General features: G+C 37.9%; 4 protein-coding genes across 10 annotated transcripts in view; 2 read left to right on the top strand and 2 right to left on the bottom strand.

The window, feature by feature from the left end:
* The first annotated feature begins 719 nt into the window (after positions 1 to 719).
* On the top strand, positions 720 to 2,511 carry LOC149932844 (tudor and KH domain-containing protein-like). Its single transcript, XM_090155293.1, has 4 exons — positions 720 to 1,149; positions 1,218 to 1,404; positions 1,467 to 1,713; positions 1,776 to 2,511. The coding sequence occupies exons 1-4, from the start codon at positions 864 to 866 to the stop codon at positions 2,448 to 2,450; spliced, it is 1,395 nt and encodes a 464-aa protein (XP_090011419.1). The 5' UTR covers positions 720 to 863; the 3' UTR covers positions 2,451 to 2,511.
* Positions 2,512 to 2,585: 74 nt separating this feature from the next.
* LOC149932843 (beta-1,4-N-acetylgalactosaminyltransferase bre-4-like) lies at positions 2,586 to 11,487 on the bottom strand. Its single transcript, XM_090155294.1, has 7 exons — positions 11,307 to 11,487; positions 5,909 to 6,152; positions 5,062 to 5,741; positions 4,498 to 4,730; positions 4,245 to 4,432; positions 3,954 to 4,172; positions 2,586 to 3,877 (listed from the first exon to the last, which is right to left on the bottom strand). The coding sequence occupies exons 3-7, from the start codon at positions 5,486 to 5,488 to the stop codon at positions 3,724 to 3,726; spliced, it is 1,221 nt and encodes a 406-aa protein (XP_090011420.1). The 5' UTR covers positions 5,489 to 5,741; positions 5,909 to 6,152; positions 11,307 to 11,487; the 3' UTR covers positions 2,586 to 3,723.
* Positions 11,488 to 11,813: 326 nt separating this feature from the next.
* Blos3 (Biogenesis of lysosome-related organelles complex 1, subunit 3) lies at positions 11,814 to 13,065 on the top strand. 2 transcript variants are annotated; one of them, XM_090156514.1, is made up of 6 exons: positions 11,814 to 12,035; positions 12,164 to 12,263; positions 12,323 to 12,419; positions 12,482 to 12,501; positions 12,566 to 12,687; positions 12,751 to 13,065. In XM_090156514.1, exons 1-6 carry the CDS (start codon positions 11,910 to 11,912, stop codon positions 12,877 to 12,879), a joined length of 594 nt encoding a protein of 197 aa, XP_090012640.1. In that variant the 5' UTR covers positions 11,814 to 11,909; the 3' UTR covers positions 12,880 to 13,065. The 2 variants fall into 2 exon arrangements, with proteins under 2 accessions (XP_090012640.1, XP_090012639.1); XM_090156513.1 differs by lacking the exon at positions 12,482 to 12,501 and having other exon boundaries at positions 11,815 to 12,035; positions 12,546 to 12,687; positions 12,751 to 13,064.
* A 1,819-nt stretch (positions 13,066 to 14,884) lies between these two features.
* Lmpt (four and a half LIM domains protein limpet) overlaps positions 14,885 to 24,376 on the bottom strand; it is a 59,727-nt gene continuing 50,235 nt past the window's right edge. For 5 of the 6 annotated variants that reach the window (XM_090156507.1, XM_090156508.1, XM_090156509.1 and 2 more), the window contains 5 exons: positions 17,546 to 17,746; positions 16,530 to 16,704; positions 16,283 to 16,452; positions 16,028 to 16,214; positions 14,885 to 15,056 (listed from right to left, as the gene is read on the bottom strand). In XM_090156507.1, coding sequence (XP_090012633.1) covers positions 14,899 to 15,056; positions 16,028 to 16,214; positions 16,283 to 16,452; positions 16,530 to 16,704; positions 17,546 to 17,746 — 891 coding nt within the window. In that variant the 3' untranslated portion in view covers positions 14,885 to 14,898. Of the gene's footprint in view, positions 15,057 to 16,027; positions 16,215 to 16,282; positions 16,453 to 16,529; positions 16,705 to 17,545; positions 17,747 to 18,728; positions 19,118 to 24,376 lie in introns of those variants that run through there. The other variant, XM_090156510.1, reaches the window with a different exon arrangement.

Here is a 24,376-nt window from a genome sequence, read left to right as displayed (position 1 = left end):
CCTATCCGCTGGGGGTCTATGGCTGCGACAGAGAGCCCGTAGTGGGGAGGGATACAGTTTTCCATTCCATGGGCCATTCTCTCATTCATATTCCTAGCCAGTGCTGCCAGATTGTGGGACATTTATCATATTGTGGGAATGTGTGGGGTACATTTTGGCTCTGTGGGGAATAGGTAATTTTTTTTAAAAAACGTTGATTTTGTGGGAATTTTCATGTCTGCGGGTATATATCCTATGTTTTTTTTTTAATTTGACTTTCAATAAACTCTTTTTCGCGCCTTTATTTTACCCCTCTTACTTGCCTCCCGCTCGTCAGCCATTGCCTCCGCCCTCAGCGGGGAGACTAGCATCCACTTTTTGAGCTCCCGTAATGGAGGATGGGGTTGAAAGGGGAAAACCAAACATGGACGCGCCCAGGAAAATACCGCAAAAAAAGAGTGTATAGGAAGCTCAAATTTATCTAGAGCAGTGTATTTTCGTGAATATTGGGATTTTATAAATAATATGAAAACCAAAATGTTTAAAAATTGTAATTTCACACACATTTTGAAAATTATGGCATGTTTTCCGTGGGGTTTTCGTTGGGGGTGGGGCTAAATAGGGGTGTGGGAAAACGTGGAAAATTTACTATCCAGCAATGGGAATTTCGACTTTCGAACATTGGCAACACATAAATCTGGTGAATTATAGCCCACTGCGCAACAGTGCGCATGTCTGGGACAACTGGAATCTGACCAATAATATATCATGCAGGAAAATCTGTCATTACTTTTGTTTTAATTGTTTACTACGCGAGCATGTTCGTACCAAAAGAATGAAAGGATAGGCTATTTTTAATCCTCTAAATTTATAATTCAATTTAAATGGACGATAAAACGAGAAAAGCTTTGTTATTAGCGGGCTTAGGCGTGAGTTTATCAGCATCGGCGGCGATTTTATACGTATTATTTAGAAAAGAACCCGATGATGAGGAGATTTGTCAAAAGTTACTTAGGAGAGCAAAAGCTGGAATTAGCACCACTTCTAGGCAAACAGTTATTAGAGTAAAAGTCCCCAACGAAATGGTTGGCACCATCATAGGAAGGCAAGGTATTGCTATCAAGGAGCTCCAAGACAAAACTAAAACCAGAATCAAATTTGAAGATAGGGGTATTCTAATTAAAGACGTCTATTCGACTTGACATTTTCACCTAACTGTTAAAATTTCCTTAATGTAGAGGAAGGCCCCATTGGTGAAAAGGTTGACCGTGTGTTAATAATAACAGGATCTTGCGAAAATGCTCAAGAAGCAGAAACCATTATTCACACTATGATTAATAACCAACCTGAAGTTTTAACAGTTGAAATCTTTATTCCAGTCAGAGCTTGCGGGAGGATAATTGGTAGAAATGGAGATACTATTCGGTAATAGTAATATTTATCTGGAATACGTAATGCACAAATTTATCTTCATGGCTCATTTTCAGACACATGTGTTACGCATCTAAAGCAAAAATCAGCGTAGACCGAGCGGGTGATGAAAGAGACCCAGATAACATGAAATTGGTGACTATTAGAGGGACTAGAGCTCAAATTGATTTGGCCATTAACTTAATTGATGAAAAACTGGCTGAAGAAGAAGCGTTCCGTCAAAAAGTGAATCTTTCATCAGCTGGAAGATTGAGATACCAACAAAGACTAGCCTTAAATTTTGATTCTGAAAAAAATGAAAATGTAAAGAAGATATAGTTATGAAAGTAAAAATTGAATGAGTAACAAAATATCTTATTATCTAGGGTTTATCATTCAAAGAATTTCAAAAGGAATCTCTGCATGCACAATCTCCGGATGGATTTTCTGAAGTTTACATTTCTGGGGTAAACAACCCGTCCCAATTTTGGGTTCAGCTGGTTGGTACAAAATCAGTTGATTTGGATAAACTAGTGGATGATATGACAGATTACTACAGTGTAGAAGTTAATCAAGAAGAGAAAGCCGTCGGAGATAACCTTAAAGTTGATGATGTAGTAGCGGCGCCTTTTGAGAAGGACGTCAGTTGGTATCGAGCTAAAGTACGAAGAATTATACAAGATGAGTACAACCAATCTGACATTAAAGTCGAGCTTTACTACGTTGATTTTGGAGAAACAATAATACTTTCCAAAGAAGTTATCTGTTTGCTCAATGCCGAATTCAAATGGTTGCCCTTCCAAGCTATAGAATGTTGCTTGGCTGATGTGAAGCCAGAGGGTGGTATCTGGAAAACAGGTGCGACTGAATTATTTGAAAAGTTAACTTACGCTGCCCACTGGAAAGTAATAATGGCCAAACCTGTGGCTAATCCCTGCAATGATAAAACTGTAACCTACGTGCAGCTTATAGATACCAACTGCGATAAAGACATCATTATTGCTAAGCAACTAATAAAGGGAAAATTTGCAGTATGGGACAAGAAAAGTCCTGCAAAATAATTTTCTTGTATTATTAAAAAATTCTAAACTTGAATGTCATATGTGAAATTCAAAATAAAAAGGAATGTTAATTTTGGTTCTTCATTATTGAACATATTTACGCTTTTAGAAGCCTCAAGTTTTATTTGACATTTATCATTTGTAATTGCATACAAAATTTCACAGGATGTTCACAGTGTAGATCCATTTAATGATAAAGATACCTTTTAAGGCACTTAGTGATATGTATCAAATATATTACAAACATTTTTTGGTTCAGAATGAAATTTGCTATTTTTAATTTTATAAGCTTATCTTAGTGTAAAACTCCCCTAACAGGAACATTCTATTTTCCATAAAGCTTAGGGTTTTAAGCTTTATAAAAAAAAGACAATGTTGGGAAACTTTACCAATTGAATACTGGCAAAACTACAATGACACCTTGAAAGTAAAATCTTTTAAATAGTTAAAGAAGCAGTTGGAAGTATTTCTTTGAATTTATAGAAGACTGAAATTTTTAGGGCACGAGCCTTCATACAATTATATTCTACATACATTTATCCGTATGGGAAAAGTCATTTTGCTATTTACATTTTAACAGGTTGTAATAATCTTAGACATAAAAATTGCATGGGAGTAAATTAACGCCTGGCAGATTCAAGAAAATATATAATTTAAGTCAGACCTAAAAACACTTCTTCCAATATTTTTTTTCTAGTAGTAAAGAACTTGTTCCAACTAGAAAATCATGTTTCCTAGTAATAAATATTTGTTTTGGCACCCTCATTTATAGATTAATTGTAGTTAGATTTCATTTATAGCCTTCAGCATTTGTGCACAAATATAAAAGTTGTGATAATTCAATCGACTTTTGTTTATGTTAGCACCAAACAGGTAATATTATAGTTTTCATTACTTTTAATCTCATGAAACATGATTCTGATAATAACACAAAATAAAGTACTTAATTATAAATTTTACGCTTAAAATTATATATAATTCTATGTAAGAGCGAGATATATTTCTACTAAAATTTATAGTGGCAGAAAAATATTGGAACCCTTGAAAGAGTAAAATATTAAACAATAAAGCAAAATTAAGTGACAAAATAGTTTTTGAAGATGGCAGTATTGAACTAAGATTATTTTTTAATCCTTAGTTAAGAAATCTAAGCTCAAAATGGTGGGATAAATCATTTATCGGAAGTGCATATGTAAAAAAAGCCCAACTTTCCAAAACAAGGAGATAATTTTTCTAATCACCTCTAATAAATGATTAGAGTTCAAAAAAGTCTTTAGTGTTTCTTAAGAATTGTTTTTTCTGGTTTTTTTAATTCAACTAGCACCCATGTATAAAGTTTCTTTAACACAAAATCTAACCGTTTATAATGTAGACTATTCAGTCCGTCAGTCTTAAAACGTTGTTTACCTTTGTACAATTTGTTATACCTTGAAAATCAATATTTGGAGATAATTAGTTCCCAATTTAGGCAAATAAAACCACATAACAAAAGAAAATACACACCTTTCTGGATTTGGCTCATCTTTACTGTGCTTCAGCATTTTGTAACGAGCGATATTGGGTGGATAACGAGATATATGAAGTCCATGATATCTCAAACGATTCGACATATCATCATCTTCACCTCCCCAACCCCAGAACTCATTGGAAAAGCCATTCACTTTCTCCATATGACTCTTGGATAAAGCGCTCACACCTCCAAAAAGGTCCTTGTAAGGCAGCCTTTCAAAAGAAATAAGACAAATATTGAAATATTTTAATTGAAATTATTTTAAAAGCTTTACTTTTTTTTACCTATAATTGAAGCTATCAATAGCCACTGACATATGTCTGGGTTGCTCGGGGCAAGTATATAGGTTACGGTCATCTTCGGGTATTAAGTCTACGTCGTGAAAGATAAAGCAACTATAGTCATAATCTTTCGACGCTTCCACGTACCCTATATTCATCAGCATGGCGCGATTAAATTTTGTTTTGCCAGCCTGGGAGTAATTTAATCATTAATTATACCATCGCTTTTAAAAAAAACAATTTTGATCCTTTTCACCTCTTCCACAATATAAATCCCATAGTCAAGTTCCTGCCTTTGCAAAATAGGATGAATATTATGGAGAAACATCCTTAAGTGATGCTCTCGATTGCGATACGGTACAATGATGGCTACTTTATGGCGGGCTTTACATTTTTCTGGCTTAAATCTACCACCCATTTCAAGCTTAGGAAACCTTTTCTCCAGTTCTTTAAGTTCAGGCGCATCCGTTAATACTTTAAGTCTTCCAACTGTTTTAAAAATATATTTAAGAAACAACAAATAACTACCAGAGATAATATAGAACTCTGTACCGTAGATTCGAATTTAGAGCTTCCCGATTCACAGTTTTGAAACGAAGCGATTGCCTACATTTCTGGCACGTGACCTCTGACAAATCGAGCTTCATCGGTTGCTGTAGTAAGATTTCTATAGTTGGTTACCATAGTAACTATGGACCTAATTTATTCAGAGTTCCGGCAGTAAGTAGGTAAATGCAATTGACTAAGCGTGATGCATTTCGAATCTAGGGTACGAGGTCTATATTGTCTTAGGAATTACGCAACACCAAAAAAATAATACCTAAGTTAGGAGGAACCAGAGAACAATTAGGCAACTTGATCTTTTCTATACTTATATTCCAAGACAATGTAGTTTGAGCTAATAAGCTTGGATTCGTTGAGTCACTTGAATGCGAGCCATTTGAAATAACAAAATTTGTTGCATTTGCAGGCAGTTTTACACCAGTAATGTTAGTTAAAGAGCTTTTAGGGCCTGCTCTGGAGCCAGATTCATTTTCTACATTAACTCTAAACATTCCACGGGCTGATAATGAAGATACCCAACTCAAGGATGGAGTTATAATTTTAGGAATTTTGTTTTTGACTATCAGATTCATAGCATATTGAGAGAAGATGAAAAACACCACAACAATAAATATTATCTTATAGCAATGTGTACGGCAATACGTAACCAGTGATAAGCACTGGTGACAAATATTGGTGAACATTTTGGTTCTTTAAGCCAAAAAAAGTTGACTGTTAGCTGGATATCATGGGCAAGAGTCGCCTCGTGACACAGAAATCTCATATTGTCAAAGCTTCTTTATGAGAATAACTCATTGTGCTTTTGTAAATGTCTTTGGCTAGCTCTTTATTATCCATATCCAAGGAATATTTAGGACTTTAATGAGGCAACTTTTCTCATTGATTCAGTTACTCTTTTCCTTTAAAGCTACAATCCAGAATCCACATGTTCCTCATCTAAAAAGAGACACAGGCTTATCAACCCAATCAAATCTAAATCTTCCATGTCTAAATCAACTTTAAAAGATGTACTTAATCTTGGGTGGGGGGGAGGGAATAAAGAATTCTTGTCGAAGGCCTAGGTTTTAGAGTTACTTGTGGTCATTATTTAAAAAAATGCATACATTGTAAAACACTGGTGCTCCTGTTCTTGATCATGGGTCGGTGGTTCAAATTGAGGAACATGTCTTCAAGGTTGCAACCAAAAAGTCACGGCGATGACGGCATAAATGTTACAGCCAAGGATAATTTTTATTTCCCAGAAGGCGTGAAGAAAACGACTGAAAATTCCGAACGGATATAGGAGTCTAGCGCTGAATTTCAAATGGTCCAAATGTTAACTTCCTTTCAGGCGAAGAAGGCACACCTCTAAATATAAAAAACGGCGCAAAAATCAACATATGAGAATCGATAGTAACTTCTACCAGAACCGGTTTAAAAGAATAATCATTTTGGGGCAAGGAGTAAAGAATTACTCAGGTAGCTTAAACGAGAAAAAGTATGTCACGGAAATTCAATGTTTTCTTCGGGGAAAATATACTGGTTAATCTCTGCACTTTCCGCTCGATATATAGGCATATTTACGGTAAAACAACGTCTACTACGTCAATTTCGAATTTTCAAATGCAACTCGTGGTAAATTGTAACACAATACCAGAAGTAAATAATATCTATCACACAAAGAATTACATATCTAGACGGTAAAAAAGTAACGTACTTTCGTAGACTCGAAGCTTACTTATTAACAAACTTGAGTTTTTCCAAATGAAAGTTTTAGAATTAGAAAATTAATTTTATAACGAATTTCCCTCGCACTATTTTTTTCTTCGAAACGTATTTTGAAAAATCAGTGAGAGCCTGCGAAAGGTACGTATTTAAGGATAATAACTTTAGATTTATATACAAAAACTTTGTAGTTTGTACTACTGCGTCGCTTTTGACAATACAAATTTATTCAAACATGCCTTGTACACAGATTTGTTAAATACACATACTTTCAAAATATTAGATATTAGAAATAATTATTTATCTGCTTATAATTCACCATATAATTTTGTAAGTTACGGCCATCCTCAGACCATTTACATTCAATGTAAACGGACTGAAGGACATTCTAAATATTATAATACCAAATGTTCAAAATTTCATTTGAATCGTTTTTGATTTTTTCATAGATTTGAGTGACTTCAAATATCTCAGGTAACAGACTGACGGGTGAATTATATAAATCCACGCCGTTTATGGATGGGGGCTTACAAAATGAAGGTTATATTTTACCTCTAATATTGTCCTCTTGTATAATTCGATATTATATTTGAAACGCGGCGCTCATTAAATAAAAATTGATGACAATAAAATGAAATATTGAAATCAAGTTCCCCGTCTTTATCTAAAGTAGATCCCCTAAAAAAGCTAAAATCTTGTAATAAAAATAGGAAATTTGTAGTCGTTTATACGATTTTATATGAGATAATGTTTGAGAAAATATAGAATAGGATAATTTATGTTGAAATTACAGCCAAAATAAGGTTACAAATACTTATAACTAAAGGGTTTAATAACTGACTGAAAGATCTAGCGATGATTTCAAATATTGCTGGAAAGATTTTGGCTTGAATCTGCGCGACGCCGTAACCGATTTAATTTTGTTCTAAATGCCTTCTAACTTTTATCAATTTTAAAACGTTTTCCAATCAAACTTAACACTCACTTCGGCAAAATATTGGATCGGAACAAAATACTGATTTTCGAATTTGATACTTAAACTTGTTTAAAAGGAAATACAGCGTAATTTCCTTCATTTTGTTGGTCTATTTTCACTCTTCGTAAATTCGTAATGGCAAAGGGAGCTATTTATGTTGGTTTGGAACTATGTTTTCTTCGACAAGTCGTAAGTTGATTTTCCCATTAGGATTTTATACCGAGTGAAAACATTCTCTTTCGCGGATTTTTGGATTTTCTGAGCTCACCGCGAACGAAGCCAGGATTTTTAGGCTTAGCTTAATTTATTTATTTTGGAGATTTTCTGCAAATGCAAAGCAAACTACTTATACAAACTGATCGACCATGGCTTGATATGTCACGAAATTAATGAAAAATGCGGATTAAAATTGAGGGGTCGGAAATTTGCTTGTTTTGAGTAAGGGGTTTTGGATTTTTTTATTGTGGATTGGTCATACGAAGTGTATGGGAGGGAAATTTTTGGATATTATTCCAAATTTTGTACGGTATTGGGCCAAATGACCGACCCCTCGATTAAAATGTTGTTGCGGTCGTGGGCGTTTTCTTGATTCAGAACATGAATTTGGCTAATTATTATAAAATTGCCTAGAATTATAGTTATACAAGTATTACAACCGAGGGGTCGGACATACAAATAAATCTCGTACACTTTCTAGGAAATCCTGGATTTCTTCAAAATCTCGAAATCCGGCTAGTCATCCAGAAATCCGACAAGAAAAGGGAAAATCGCCCAATCCGACGAGAAATCCCGAAATCCGGGACAAAAGTTAAGAATTACGAAGTCCAAAGAGAAATCTTAAAATCCAGGATTTCAAAATCCCGTACACATTTTGGATGAATGTGCTACCCCTCGATTACGACTAGTATGTACTTATGTTTTTCTCGCAACCATTGCGTAAAAGGAATAAAACATTATCATTTAATTCCGAAGCATTTAAATTCTAGATTGATGTATTCTAAAATTAGAATGGTCGGACCACTTCAATTACGGAAATTAAACTTTTTTTGACGTAACTCGTAAAGCTTTCGCCAAAGCGGGGACTCTAAAAGCGAATGCGAATAAAGAGAACGCGGATAGAAGCGCTACGACGAATTCGACGAACGTGATTATACTAAAAGGATTTTTCCGCGTCCCCGGACCATCTACCCCGTTGTAATGCTAATCGCGAGGACACGGTTCACAAAGCGTAATTGTTATCGTCGTTAATAATAACTGTAGGGTGGGCGTGTCAATTCCCGACGTGCACGACTGGGAGCCGATTTCAACTTATACAATCGCCTGGTGTTAATGGAGACGTACGCCTATAAATTGACCAAAGTTAACCTATTCGCGTTTTCCAGCGGAGAACGAAACGGTCAGGGAACTCTCGGGAAGAAATCACTTTCGGAATCAAGATATTCATCGATGCATTTAAAGATAAACAGGAAAAAAGAAATGGACGTCTCGCCCAAAGAATGGAAAACGAGGGGGGTTGGCACCGAGATAAAATAGTAGCGCATTCTTAGCTATGCAAAAAGATACGAAAAACCTCGCCAAAAAACTACATTTTTCCTCAATTTGTTTTTACGGTACGGGTTAAAAAACTACGTCGAATGAAACGACTCATCCAGTCGCGATTCGCGTTTCTCCAACCCAGCGGCGCTCTTAAAGGGCTACTATACAGGTGAAAGTACCCGCGCAATGAAACATTTTCTTTGTTGAACCGGGACGATAGTCGTAACCTTTCGTAGAGCGCGTGTTGCTAACTACGAATAAAAGGCCTCAAAGAGCTCCGGGGATAAAAAAAAATCTGCCTGTTCCACATGGAAAAGAATGCGCTTTTGGTCATGTTTCGTGGCTTCGAAAAAAAATTGGCGTGTTTTATTCTACGAAGGTTATTATCACGGAGCGAAAAAGTTTTCCCACTCTGGGAATAGACTCGGAAGAAATCGCTTTTTTTTCCAAATCACCCGTACTCCGCATCGCCATTAAAGAGGGGACACCACTTGGTGGGGGCGGAAGAATCTTCGCCGAACACGAGGAAAAAAGATATACTCCATTGTTTGCGTAGCTGTCAGCTAGTTCCTTGTCAAGACGCGTCTAAACATTATATATTCTTCACCTATCACCATTGTACCGCCATTAGCCAGAACCGAGCTAGATAATAGAAATCCAAACCATCTGGGTATTCTTTTGTTTTAAATTTTTTGTAATAAATTATCTTCGATAATACGCTAAAATGATAGCCACGGAAATTTTAAGTGTCGCCATGGAAACAATGACTGCAATGTCTTTAACTTCACTTATAAACGCGAATTTTTTGAAATACGAAATCTTTATTTTTAATTTTTTTATTTGTTGTCTAAGAAACCCGATCGTAATCTAACGGAACAAGGAAAGTGCAAGGTCGATTAATTGCGTACACTATACATTATTGGTTTATCAGCAACCGATTTAGATAATCTAAAAACGAGTAGATAGTCACTCGTAAAACCTTTCTACACCTGATTACTGAATTTCAAAAGACATTTCTAGGTGATTTCCAGTGACTTATTAAAATTTATCGGTTATTTCCATTATTTCTCACAATTTCCCGGTGATTTCCAGTGATTTCTCCGAGAGGTCGGATATTCACCAAAAATGTGTGCGGGTTTTTGAAATATTGAAATCCGGGATCTTGTTAGATTTCGGATTTCTTCACTTTTGTCCAGGATTTCTCAATTTCTCGTGGTATTTCGGGATTTCTGGCAGGATTTAGAGATTTTGAAGAAATCCAGGCTGGATTTCGGATTTCTTGGAAAGTGAATGTACGATCCCTCGGATTTCTCACAATTTATCGGTGATTTTCTTAAGCGATTTAAAGTGATTATCCACGATTTTTACACCTTAGTATCAAAGTGACACCCCCTTCGTCTGTTTCCCAGTTTTTATATATTTCGCCCACACTAATTAAAGCGCTTCCACCAGACGACCGACAGCAGGTGCTAAAATTGTGCCATTAGCATTTATTAACTATATGCTGATAGGAGCAACAAACACAGCATTATTTGTGGCTCCTAGCTGATACATAAGACGAAAATCTAAGAATTTCCTTCACAGACTTTATATGGAAAATCCTTCAAAGAAAATCCAAAATCCCATAGTCCAAAATGTAAATGTCCGACCCCTCATACACGTAATGTGACATGTTCAGCAGTTTATAGCGACGTGAATGCTAATTATATGTATACGGTTTGAAAATTCATTAGGCGAAACTATGAAGTCGATGGGGAATGAAAAAATAGGACTCACGTGATTAATTGACGTCATTAACTCGTGAATAGGTCTTTTTAAAAATACTGCGATTATATTAGTTTCATCGCGTGCACAGAATTTCTGCATAAAATTGATAATATAACAATGTATAGTAGCCGACGTATCAACAGCTACACCGCCACCCCGGCTTCGACCGGTTTCAAATGTTCAAAATTTTTAAACGAATTTATGCTTAAATTTTTTTTTAAATAACAATGAAATTAACTCCACCCCGGCTCCTTCCGCTTTTGATGCAAAACGCATTATTTATATTATATACAATACTTCCCCTTCCTGTATTAGGAATAAAATAGAGCGTAAAGTAACAAGCTTCGAAGTCAAGTTTTCCAACGGGAAGGCGTCTCAAAAATATAATTTGCATACACCAATGTGCCACAAAACCCTTTAACTCCAGATAACTACGTTTTTGTTTTAATAGATCTTCAAATTTAGAAACTATGTTTAAGGTTAAGTCGTCAATATGGAACGAAAATAAGAATTCTTACCATCTTTGTTTTGTAGTTTAGCTTCCTGATTTTAATTATCTTTAAATTTCGTAAACTTAAATGGGGAACACATTTAGTACTAATTTAAAAAAGTAATGTACGCAATTAAATATATTCTATTTATTATTATTCATAAAAGAAAATTTCCACTATGACAATCCCCGCATCTGCGTCTTCCGGAGCGAACTAAACAGGTCTTCGCGCTTTAATGTTGACATTAAAAAAATCCCGCTTATAGCTAGCTAAAAGCAACTATCAAGTAACTAAAAACACGAGCGTCATATTTTTTCAGGGAGTTTTTTCAAATGTACTAATTTTATAAATATAATATTACATATTCATAATATTATTATAATATAATTAGATTTCCACTAACCATTATTACGTTTGATTTTGTCAACGTTTGCGAAAGATTATTCCGAAGGGAAATGATTGTTACGTTATTTTCGCTGTGAAGTGATTCTTTCCAGTCTTTACACGGAGCTATCGCCATCTAGACTTGCAGCCTTGAATTTATTAGAAAATGAAAACGTACATAACTGTCGTCTGCCACTGGGTCAAAACCTTCAGACGTAATTAAAAGTGGAATTAAACTGTAAAATAATGGCTTCAGGGTCGGATAGAGTTCGAGTTGTGGAAGGAGAAGACGAAGAATCTGACATAGAAATTGATTTAATACCAGGACCGGCACCAAAACCAAATCTAGGGGCAGGCAGACGTTTGCCAATGGTACAAACGCAAAGGCTTAATATTTATGAGTGACATAAGTAGTAATTTATAGGCTCCTGTATCCTTGGATAAATTATTTATCCAAGCTGTATCATTATTGTAAAATTAGGCAATTTATTTATTTGAAGGCTCCACCTGTTCCGCAGCAAGGGGTAGTGGTGTCGGGGGAGGCTTCAGAATCTGATGAGGAGCTGTGTGACACACGTTCGCGATCACTTTATCAATCAGGTGCTACAAATTCACTTAATATATTAAAATCAAAGTATTAAACCAACTTCACTTTTTAGATTATGATGTTGGGGGTACTAGTCAAAGAAGTCGTCATTCCTCTAGAGAAAGTAGCCAAACAGATTTGTCAAACTTTGATTTGCCCAAATACAACACGTCAGTTTCAAATTTGTTTTTTTTTTATTATTAAACTTATGAACTAAAAATTTTATTTTTAGGTTGTTGCATAAAAAATTAAGTAAGTCCATTATCTATCCTTTTTTAAATGGTGATAGTTAAGAGCCGTGTATTTTTCAATGTAGGGGACCGCAACCTTACTTTAAGGCAAGATTTGGTTGAAATGGCTTGTCAACCTTACCAAACAGCCTCTAAAGAAATAAGTGCCATCTCGCAACAATTAATAAAATCTCAACTTCTTGTGCAAGTTCGTATACGTGTAACGTGAATTACTCTTAAGAATCTAAATATTAATTTTAATTATTGGCAGGAGGTCTCTTGTACACTAAGAAGACTCACCAATGAGCTTTTCCAATTAGAGGACAAAGTTGACACAATTCGCAGCTGCAACCTATTACCAGAAATTCTAATTGCCTCGCTTCCCCCAGATGAACCATAAAAAAGGAAATTACCCATTTTCCAATAATAACATTTCAATTATGTAATCGATGTGATCTTAAATTAATCATTCCAGGAAATGTTTTTGTTGCTCAATTATTAATCTATTTTTCACGAATTGTTAATAGAAATACTCATCAATATTGATATGTCATATTACAATTACAAGATGTTAATGTGTATGAAAAATTGAATATTTATTAAATTGCATTAACAACTATAAGCATTCTAAGTTATTTCATTTACCTCACTGAGTTTTGTTTTAATAGTAACATCAAAACGCTAACAACGCAAAAATAAGTTATAAAAATTCAATTCGCTTAGCGTAGGTTAAGAATCAGCTGACTTGGTAAAAGACGTTTGGGTTAAAGTATAGTAGGGGGTAGTCACCTGGTAAAATATACAAAGCCAGTCGATAAGCCAAAAAAATCAGTTCGGATCTATCATCCCAACCTTTGTCAAATGTTATTTGACAAAACAATTAAAGTCAGCCGAATCTTTGCGCAAAAGCGAAGGACAAATTTGGCACTATTAAGGTTACTAGAGACTAAACAATTTAGTATTTAGTTAAAATATTCGCTTTTAGGTGGAATTTTTAGTAAAAACCGCGACTTATTTTAAAGATATGTTTATGACCACAGTGGTTTCTTTAGGAATACATTTACTAAAATAACGTTTGGTTTAATTTAAATTTTTAACCATCAATTTTATTTCAATAATTTGTTATAGACTCACAAGGCAACAAAAATTAAGTAGGCAACTATCATCACACGATTCATTTTGTAGTTTTATTTTCACTTTTTTAAAAAAAGTCATAGTTGTTGATTTTTTTGTCATTTGATTTACTCTCATATCATTTTCTCCCAAAAGGGAAAAGTTTGATTATCAAAAACCTATGCCGTAATTTACTTGGCTGTAATATATATTTTATACTAATAATCTTAAATTTCAGTTATTAAATCCGAAAAATATGTATTTCTATTTTGTGGCAGCTCCGTTTTTAAAAACCCACTGATTTTGGACTGACAATTATTGGACGACATGTCAATAAGGCCTTTTTAAATGTAATATCAGATAACCTCAATAAATTACAGCAACGCGTTTTTGTATAATTAGATAAACCCTTAATTATAAACCCTAAATAATTAGCGCAATTTGTTTATAATTAATCCTCAAACAGTTTACTATTCCAGTCAACTAGGCCTATTACTTTGATTATTTGGTTTTTGTAACTGTTTGTTAAACACGATAGCTTGTTCCCCGTTAAAATAAAAATGGCAGCTCTTTATGCTTTGTTTGATTTCATTTTAAACTCAATACTCCAAATAAGTCTCCAATAGGATGGTAAGATGTTTAAAAAATGTGAAATTTACGTGTGGGGCGCGATTATATATATTTTTGATGATATTTATCAAAGCATTTAGCCCCTTTAGATAAAACTCGAATTTTTTTCAATTTCTTTTAAAACGATTTAATAAAAAAACAGCTTATTTAGTGGAATGGATATCCCTAAGCCTTCAACAAACAGTCAGTGATGGAAGAACAACCTCGACCCCAATTTTGTTCCGTTTCAGTTTCTCCCCGCATTTTGCGTTCGTATAATTAATATGGCGTATTTTTATAAAATATAGGATAATAGGCCTACGTTATGATAATATTTTTAGATTATAACAGCACCTTTGTTTGAATTCAGTTCAATCGCGTATTTTTCGTTTTGTTTCTTAAATATAAATATATCAACTGGTTGGCGAAGACAAAAAATAAAAAGATTAAATAATAGAAATCGGGTACATTTTTTTATATCGATTTTTTTTCGCGCCAACTATGTTTTTGATTTTTTTTCTCTAAAAAAATTATCAGTCGAAGCGATTTGGTTATATAAACTTAATATTGGTTTTCTTAAAATTTACGTTCGATAAAATTTGTTTCATAAAGCGCTTTATCTAAAAAAATTCCTGTTATTTTTTCCCCGGGCGCTTATTGTTACGATATTAATTGTGTAATTGTTTGCGTTTTTAATTTACATCAATTTCTGCTTGGCGCATTCGGGGCAGAGGATATCCGAGGCGTCGGTAATGAATCCCTTCCCGACCAGCGAGTTCTGGCACATAGCGCAGATAAAACAGTCATTATGCCAGTTGCGGTCTTCGAAAGAGATAAATCGGGTTCCGCCAATGCCTGCAAAAATACGGACGAGAAAACTCACAAAAAGTCTCAGACAAAATTGCCTCTTTTACCGCTATCCAACACCTAACCAAAAGCATTTTCAAGCGGATATACGCTATCAATCCAGACACCACCTCGATAAATTGAGGCACGGACGAATGATAAGGAGTCGTATTTTGAAACAGTTTGGGCGAGCCACTATTATCCTCAGGGGTGGGGGCTGACAACAAAGGGGTCGACACTGGGTCTCTTAGAATGTGACGCGTCTATGTCAACGCTTTTTGACGCGATGTCGGGCATAATTTTTCTTTTAAATTCTACGTTGGGAAATTCGAATTTTTTATTATCTAAACTTTGTACGTGATTATGGTAACAGACTGACCCCTAGATTAGTACATTTATCACGCGTGAAAAAGACCTGGGGGCCTATTCTGTAAATATTCGAAATCCAATTTTCGATCGAAAACTAGATTTTGAACTTCGAGGTCTCGACGAATGGTATTCGGTAAAGATAATAATTAGCTAGGCTAATACCCAAGGCACCACCCTAGGCCTAAGTCATCGAGCGACTTTTAAAGCCTTTTAACTCAGGTGGCCGGGTTACAATGCGTAGGAGGGTGGTGGCAAGCCCCTCATGCCACACGAACGAGCCAACAGCTCCCTACACTAACTATTACCGTTAACCTTGCAACAAGTTTTTATTTCGAATAAGCATAAATCAATGTAAATTGTCGAAGTCGATCTCGACATGGTACAGGGTATCGAGATCGAATTCCCGTTCGAATGTTTACAGAACAGCCCCCCAGGTTTGGACCCCCGCGACGCTTTCAAGACGACTCCCTAGCTTTTCTCCGTGATTGAGGTTAATAAATGGGTATGGTTAAAATGGATAAATTCTAGGCTCGAATGTCAGGTAGAGTTTCGTGCACTATTAGCTACTAACTTAAATGAACGCGTACCTATAAAAAAATTACCCGTCTTACCTGTGATGGGTTTGCTGCAGGCGGTGCACCTTTTGGCGAAAAGTTCGCCAAAGCAATCGGCGCAATAGGGTTTGTCATCCCTGGATGTGAATCGCTGACCGGCCAAGGAGGTTGCGCAGTTGGTGCAACAGAAGCACTCTCTGTGCCAGGGTTCGCTCCTATATGTTACGCCACCACTAGTAATGATCTGAAAGATAAGATGGCAATCGTCATTTGAAATGTCCGATTGGGAAAAGGAGTATGTACTAGACGTACGTTATTGCACTTAATGCAACGGGTGGCGTATTTCTCTTCGTAGCAAGTGGTGCAGTAAATTTCGTTGTCTCGGGGAATAAAACTGCGAGTTCCGATGGCGTTCTTGCACATGCAACAACAGAAACACTTCTCGTGCCATTGATGACCTTTGTATTCCATCTTCTTCGTACCTAAATCCGAGGGACAAATCAGATTTAAATATCCCCGTATAGACTCGCGAACGAGAACAGACCGTGGTTCTACTTACCCGCCCTAAAGATCTCTCCGCAGCCATCGCATCGAGTGGCGAAGGCGGCGTCGTAGCAACTGGCGCAATAGACCTTCTCGGCTTTGGAACCGAAAGGCTTGTCAACCAAGGACATGCGGCATTTACTGCACAAGAAGCAAGCTTCGTGCCAATGCTTCTCCTTATACGACAAATCCTGAAAACCAAATTCCCAATCATTACGCTTATTCGCCTTCGTGGCATTATTAAATCAGTTCAAACTAAGAGCCGATTCCTTTTCAATACTCGGCTATACCAAAGCGAATTGCTAAGCTTAACCATCGGAGGTTCCTATATGGCAACTTTCCATTTTTTTTTAATCTTCTCGCGAAATATACTTTAAGCCACCCATACTTCAATCTACAGATATGTTTATTGAGTTTGGCGTCTCTACGAAGATTGAGGAAAGGGTTGCCACGAAAGTAGAAAAGTTTTATTTTAAGGACCTTGTCGTTTTGCCAATGAATCCTCAGACCAGACAAAAAAAAATTCGGGAGGTTCACGACGAAAGAAAAAATGTATATTGTAGGTTAAGCCTTTTAGGCTAAAGGAACAGGTTGTCGTCAAAAAAGTTACTCGGCGTAAGGAGAGCGTGAAAAGAAAGGCATACTGGAGGTTCTCCGCCTAATTGTAGGATGGTAGCTATGTTTAGTATCCGAGAGAGAGAGAGAGAGAGATAGAGAGAGAGAGAGAGAGAGAGAGAGAGAGAGAGAGATCTCTTTACTCCCTACCGAATTTGGCTGGCATCCTCAAAAACACTAGCATCAAGAGAGCTCCTCCCCAGTGCCAATTTAAATTAAAAAGACGGCTCAGATAAGAAAGGGAAACCCTAGACGAAATACGGGGTTGTTTGGGCTACATTTTCCAGCGCATTATCATAAAATTAACCTAATCCGCCACGAGGGTCATGGCAATGGACCAGTGGGACAGAACCGTTTGACTCAAATGATATACGCGGGGTATTTACAATGACTAACTTTAAACGTTCGAAAGATTACCTTGGAGTCGATGCCGATAGGCTTCGAGCATTCTTCGCAGCTATTGGCGAACACTTGCTCGTAGCAGCGGACGCAGTAAGGGTGTTCGTCGCGGAGGACGTATCGCTGACCGGTCAGTGACTCGTCGCACTGCCAGCAACAGAAGTGACCGGAATGCCAGTCCTTGGACATGGCCTTAGTGTACTCGCCCGAGAAGATGAGCTAGAATGAGAATGAAAAAATACGTTGGACGGATAATCCCGATATTATATAGGCGTAAACAACCTAAGTTTGAAAGCCATTAAGGCGGCTTAAGACTCAAGGGCGAGATTGGAGCTCTCGAACAAAAGCTTTGTCGGATTAAGAGAGCGCCTTTGACAAATTTAACCAAAGAGAGAAGGGAAGTTTCGTCTTTAAATTCAGCGGAGGTAGATTGGGCTCGTCGTTAAAGGCAAAATTTGGGTCACTGAGTAAAAGGCAACGTCAGTTTTACACATTGATCGAAGCTGGAGAGGATCCGGCGCCGAAGAGAGAGAACGTTTCCAGCCTCGAACAAATAGCTACCTGTTTCGAGTCACTCAACGAGCTAGCCCCGTCATTCTATACATCATTTCAAACAACACTCGCTACTCTAACGTTACGAAAAATGTAGGTAAACGCGCGCCTATTTATAGAGAGCTTCTCGGAAACGTCTTCGAATGGCGCGCGAAAGATGTTCTTCCATTACCAAAAACAGATAAATATCATTCAAGTTTAGAAAGAAATACGCGCGACTTAAATCACGCGAAGAAAAAGCAATACCGAGAATAAAAATAATATATTCGCCCAGCCCCAAATTCCTATATTCTTAAAAAAAAAATGCCCTGGTTCGTAATTCACGCCCTTTAATAGTAAACCACGATATTTGAAAAATCAAATTTTATAAAGCGAACGTTATTATACAAAATTCCAATATATTGGATACGTAATAATTATTTATATATTGGATACGTAATAATTATATATATATTGGATACGTAATAATTATATATATATTGGATACGTAATAATTATATATATATTGGATACGTAATAATTATATATATTGGATATATCACGAGTTTTAGTCCAGGTAATATTAATACGTAAGGCTTATTGGGTTGTAATTTGAGGGGATAAGTGACGGTTCGTGGATGATAGTAGGTGAAAGGGTGGGAGGAAATACCTCTTCTTTTTGCTCATTTTCTTGGGCGTAAGGCTGTTCGTCGACGTCGACGTCCACTTGGATCCTGGTCTTCTTCTTGACCTTCTTGATGCGCTTGACCTCGACTTCTTCAGACATGATTTTCGCTCGTTGGGATCGAAGAGACGACTTGGTTTAAAAACGGTTCCTTCGTGCGCGCACACTCTTCAACAAAGATCGAGGGTAGCAGCCACGACAAACCTTTTCGGTTAGGAAGGAAACCCGCCGAAGAACCGCTTTTTTCGTATAAGAACTCGCCCCCCTGGACTTCCGCGGTCGAGGTAGCTGCGAGTCTTCTTCGCTCGAAATGAGGGTCCGAAAACTTTTCCAGCTTCTCTCAATCCCTCCTTGGCAGAGTCCTTATACACCACCCCCACCTTCGGCACGGAGAGAGAGAGAGACACCATCATCTTCCCGTCGACGAAGCTCCTCCCCATCCTCCGCATCCCAGATATGAGGGAAAGGCGAAGGCGCCTCGAGAAGGAGGATAAAATTCGCCAACTTTTTTCCCCTCGTAGACTTTTCAGTCTCCGTCGCTCCCTTTCCAACGTCTTCCTCTTCATCCTCCCTTTTCCTCGCGCGTCAGAGGCGAATCTTCCAGCATCCCTCCACAAGAGTGGGATGTAGATCTTCTTCCATTCTTAACATTACCCCAACCCGCCAGTCCGACACTGTCTTTGGAACCACACCCTGAAGAGCCTAATTGAGTGGAAATATACCTTCCGGGTTCGGTACGATATCAAAGTCGAAGAACGGGGGTAAGATCGTGTCAAGACGAGAATCAGTTAGTTGGCCAACGGTGCAAAAAGAACGAATACGTATTCTAATTTTAGACGCGCTGTATGAAATAATTCGACCCTGAGTTTTAACGCGGGAATGCCATTAAATTATTCGGCCTCGTATTTAAAAGAATCCCCCCCCCCCCCAACCTACATTTCTCGGCTAATATAGTATAGGTAGGAGCGTTGTAAGGTACGCGCTCTTTAGAGCGGAAATACGCCCTCGCTCCCGCGAGTAATTATAGAAGGAATGACGTAACTCTGGTATACGAAAGGTGTCCACGTGACGGGTGGCGGGGTGCGCCGTTAAAGGGGCTTCCGGGCGATATCCGGGTATCTCCGCTTTTTTGAATACAAGGAGCGGTAAACCTTTCAGCGGCGGATTTTTACCGCAAACCCGGAGTCTGGGCCGAGACGTACTTAGGTTTGGAAGCTGATGGAAAGCTCCCGCGCGGGGACGTGGGCCCGCCAGCCTTCGTAGATCTCTCGGAAACTTTCCCGAAATAAACTCGCAGGGGTGGGGCGCGCCGGGGGAAAAGAAAAAAATAACGGGAGATTCTTCCAGAAAACATTGCTCAAAGACGTCACGCGGACTTGATAGTTTGGAGAAAAGGACGGGCGAGGGTGAAGTCGAGCCGTTACGAACCGACGGGACATTTCGTCGTAGGAAGGATGAATCTAGGCTTACACTAAAAGGAGGGAGAGCCTTAAATGGCATCGGGCTTATATCGTCATCCGAAGACGCTTCTTCGACGCCCGTTCGCCCCCCCCCCTCACCCCTGTTCCAGCCATCATCCGAACTGGAGTCTGATTAGTATACGTGGGAAATATTCGGGATGATTTATCATGACGTATTGGACGTGGAAGCCGCGATATGTACTATGCCCTTTTCTTTGAAAACCCCCGCGACTTGAAAGTCAAAAAACAAACTCTTTTTTTTATTATTTTAAGAGGTTTAAGAAGTAACCAGTAGTTTTCGTAATATCCGCAATACGTATAACGTGACGGTTCTCGCCACGCGTTTGAGGATTAGTGAGTGACAGGTTGCCTCTTAACCCCCTTAAGTAGGTGTCATACCTAAAATAATCATTGTCTAGCAGCTACTTAACCAGCTCCACTTCAAAAACAATGCTTTTTCTTCTACGTTGGTAGGACTATTGTCGACAATGCGAGGGGCTAACCACTCCCCGTAATCGGTGTACAAGCCTGTACCTTTGACTGCACTAAAATGATTACGTAAATGAGTACAGATTTAGCACTACCAAAGGCTGTACTCATTGGTAATCGGTGTACAGATTTTCAGAGAGTGGTTAGCCCCTCGCGACAATGTGTTTAAAAGAATATCCCTTAATATACGAAGCCGTAAACGATCGAAATGTAGACAGTATTTTTAATACTCGGAGTTAAGTTTGTACGTTATCTCCCTGCTGGTTCGAGGGGTTTTCCCCAGAGCTCTTCAGTTTCCCCTTTCCATAAAAACTTGCTGGAATTAACGGTAAAAGTAACTGTAGGAAGCTATTGGCTCTCGTGACATGAAGGGCTTGCCACCACCCTCCTACGCTATTTAACCCGGTAATTGGTTTCACTAGTTGACTTACAAGGAGACTACACGAGGTGTAACACACCGATTTTGATCAAACTCGGATGTTTGGTAGACCTTCATGTAACTTGAAAAACCCTGAAGGGAAATGTCTCCATAGGCAACCAAAAATGTTTTTGACAACACAAAATGGAAATTTTCCCATTGAAAATAACATGGGAATCTGATCAATTTTAAGGGTACCCCCCCCCCCCCCCTCCCTGTAAAAAAATAATTTTTTTGAAAATGCTAAAAATAGAAAATAAAAATATAAAAATAATGAAAAAGTTCGAATTTGATTAAAATTTTTACAGGGGTACCCTTAAAATTGGTCAGATTCTCATGTTATATTCAGTAGGAAAATTTCCATTTTGTGTTGTTAAAAACATTTTTGGTTGCCATGGCAAAACGGTTGCCTATGGAGACATTTCCATTCAGGGATTTTCAAGTTACATGAAGGTCTACCAAACATCCGAGTTTGATCAAAATCGGTGTGTTACACATCGGGTAGACTCCTTGTTAGTGTGGTTCTTTTAGTATTAGTTTAGATGATGATGATTATTATTATTTAAACTCAAATCGCGGTACTTCGGTAAGATATGCCTTTATGGCGGTATAAGTTTTTTTAAATATCTCTACACTGCGTTTCCACTTAATCTTAAAAATTGACAAAATCTTATAAATTGAAAATCGTAAGTTAAAGTTTTCGAATATGACACTTTTACGGAGTTAAATAACTTCTGTTAATACGTATTTTCACGATATTTCCAAGTCTAAAAATGGGAACATTGGAAGCGGGGTAAATGAGCAGTGGGAATGTGGAAAGCTAATGGAAAGGAACAAAAGCCTTTTTTTTTAGGTACATGTCTATTCCAAAGGACAACGTTTCATTGGTGGAAACGTCGTCGCAAACTGACGTGGCTGGAAGCCTGGGGTATGCTCGCGCTGCCAAAACAAAAGAAAACAATGCTACATCCATCCGCCGTAGCAGTCAGACGGTATAGAGCGGACGCGCGCTCAGAAAATCAATTATTCTTTCTTAACAGCTGAAGAACGAAATTCCGTCTTGCTCCGAAGCCTGTTGCTCAAATTCCGTCGCTAAACAGACTCGCGATAAACCGCGAATATCCGCCAAAGAGAGTCGAATGTTAGATCAAATTAAAGATGACTCCGCCATCGATGGTTTTCCCCAAAAGAGCGCAACCAATATGAGAAAAGTCAATACTCGATTACAACCTACAACCGAAATGCGTCACCCGATCATCCCCGAGCTCTTAAACTAATCTACCGAATGGTACCTTCTTCGAAGATAGCGCTATAGTTGTAAACGCGTATTCGAAATTTTTAAAAGTTACGCGCGAAGAATCCGAAAAACGTTGAAATCGCGTTGCTATCAATCGAATCTGGATATAACAGAGACAGTTCAGATCGAGGTGGTATTTCGTGACATTGTTTTGAAAGCTTTCGAGCGAAAACAACCCGGAAACGGGCGCTGCACGTTAACTGTTCACGAAATATTCTTGGCGACGCGGTGAAAATAGCTGAAAAGGCTGTTGCTCTTTTGGGAACGCATTACGCCTCTATACGTGTATAGGAGAAGCAACGGAGAAATCGAGAGGCTGAAATGAGAGGGAGTCGGGCCCTGTCGCGCGGGACTATCTTTAGCTCCTCCGAGAGCCATCCTCCAGATCATCCCTATCCTCTCGACATGCCATCCCCATCCCCCTACACCAAATATTATAACATTTTTTTTAACTCTCTCAATCATGCCTTATATTCGAAACGCATTCCAAAGTTTTAAGCCCCCCATCCGATATCCAGAGGCTGAACTATACAGCTTCGGAGTAGTTTGGCTGGCTCATTATTTTTGTTTATGAAATATTAAACCCATTTAAAAGGGAGTTTATTGGGTTTTTATTGTTGCCTTGGACGCTTTCGTCGGGGTAATTCGAGTTCTCGATTTGCAGAGGCGGCCAAAGGAATGTTTTCAATTTTGGAGTGTAGGAAGAAACTGATAATTAGTTAGATACTAACAACGCCAGTATTTTAAACATTCAGCTCCCGTTTTCGGTAATGGAATCATGGAGATAAAGAGTCCTTGATGGTATTGGGGCTGAAGAGATTAAAGATTTTGTCAATTAGACATTTTTAAAGAAAAATGTATTTTTATCCTCGGAATAATTCGAAAATCGTGCTAAGCCTCGCATTCGTTTTTTTTTACATTTGCATTGAGATAACTTAAACATAGCTTACAAATTTAAATAAATTTTAAGCGAAATAGTAAAAGAAAAGCTTTCGCTAATAGGGCTTAAATATCTAAAGATACCTCGACTGGTTTTTTGGGTGCCTTCGTATATAACTGGCATTGGCATTGCTTTTAAAATAATAATCTGGAAAAAGCCAAACCAGATGTTCCGTCTTAAATGTTTTTAAGAGGTGGCCTCAGACCCTCGCAGATATTGTACGATACGTTAAAACAAACAGTCTGGTAAGATTGTCCTTGCACGCTTTTTAGCGTACAAAACCCGTACCATCTTCGGCTTAATAATATCTATAGGTTCACTATTACTCCGCAATTTGAAGAGAAGAGCCAATGGGAGTTCCCCGTTTCGAAGTCGAGCGAAGCGTCGGAACATCAATGTAAAGACAATAGAAGCGTAGTTCTCTCTCGAAAGATTTAAAAGTTAAAAAACGGCTCGTTAATTTTTAAATAAAAGAAGGTCTCCTCCCAAACGGAAGAGGGCCAGACGACGCGAGCCCGGAGAAACGCTCCAGAAGACACGAGCCGAGAACTACGGTAAAATGGGACACAAAGGGTTCCCTTTTTGTCAAATTGACTCTTCCCCCTCCAGAGAACTTTGAACTGTCGGCCGACTCCCGAAATAAAAGAGAAGCGGGTTCGGGCCCCGCGCGCCGTTTCGTTTTTAGAATTCCCCCGAAAAACGCGACAAAATCATCTGAAAATGGAGACGACGAGAGCCCCTCTGACCCACTTTCGATGTTTTTCTTCCCCCAACACCTACGGATGGAATTTCAAAGAGAAGCTTTTGGGATATAATCGGCAACTCTTCATCTCGCTTCACCTTGGATTTTCAACATCATCAGCGTACACTTTACCCTCCATTTTTCGTCGATTTCGAGACTAGGGAGTAATAATCCGTAAAGAAATAACGCTTAGGCAGAATTCCAATTTTTTTTTATGGCATTAAGATATCGTACTATTGTAGGATTTGTGCCGCGGTGAGCGCGAGGTAAACGCGGAATTAGAACTT

The sequence above is a fragment of the Leiobunum rupestre genome, chromosome 8 (genome assembly GCF_980474605.1).
Source record: "Leiobunum rupestre chromosome 8, qqLeiRupe1.1.hap1, whole genome shotgun sequence".
In the NCBI taxonomy this organism is placed as follows: domain Eukaryota; kingdom Metazoa; phylum Arthropoda; class Arachnida; order Opiliones; family Sclerosomatidae; genus Leiobunum; species Leiobunum rupestre.
This window is presented reverse-complemented; position numbering and strand designations above follow the sequence as displayed.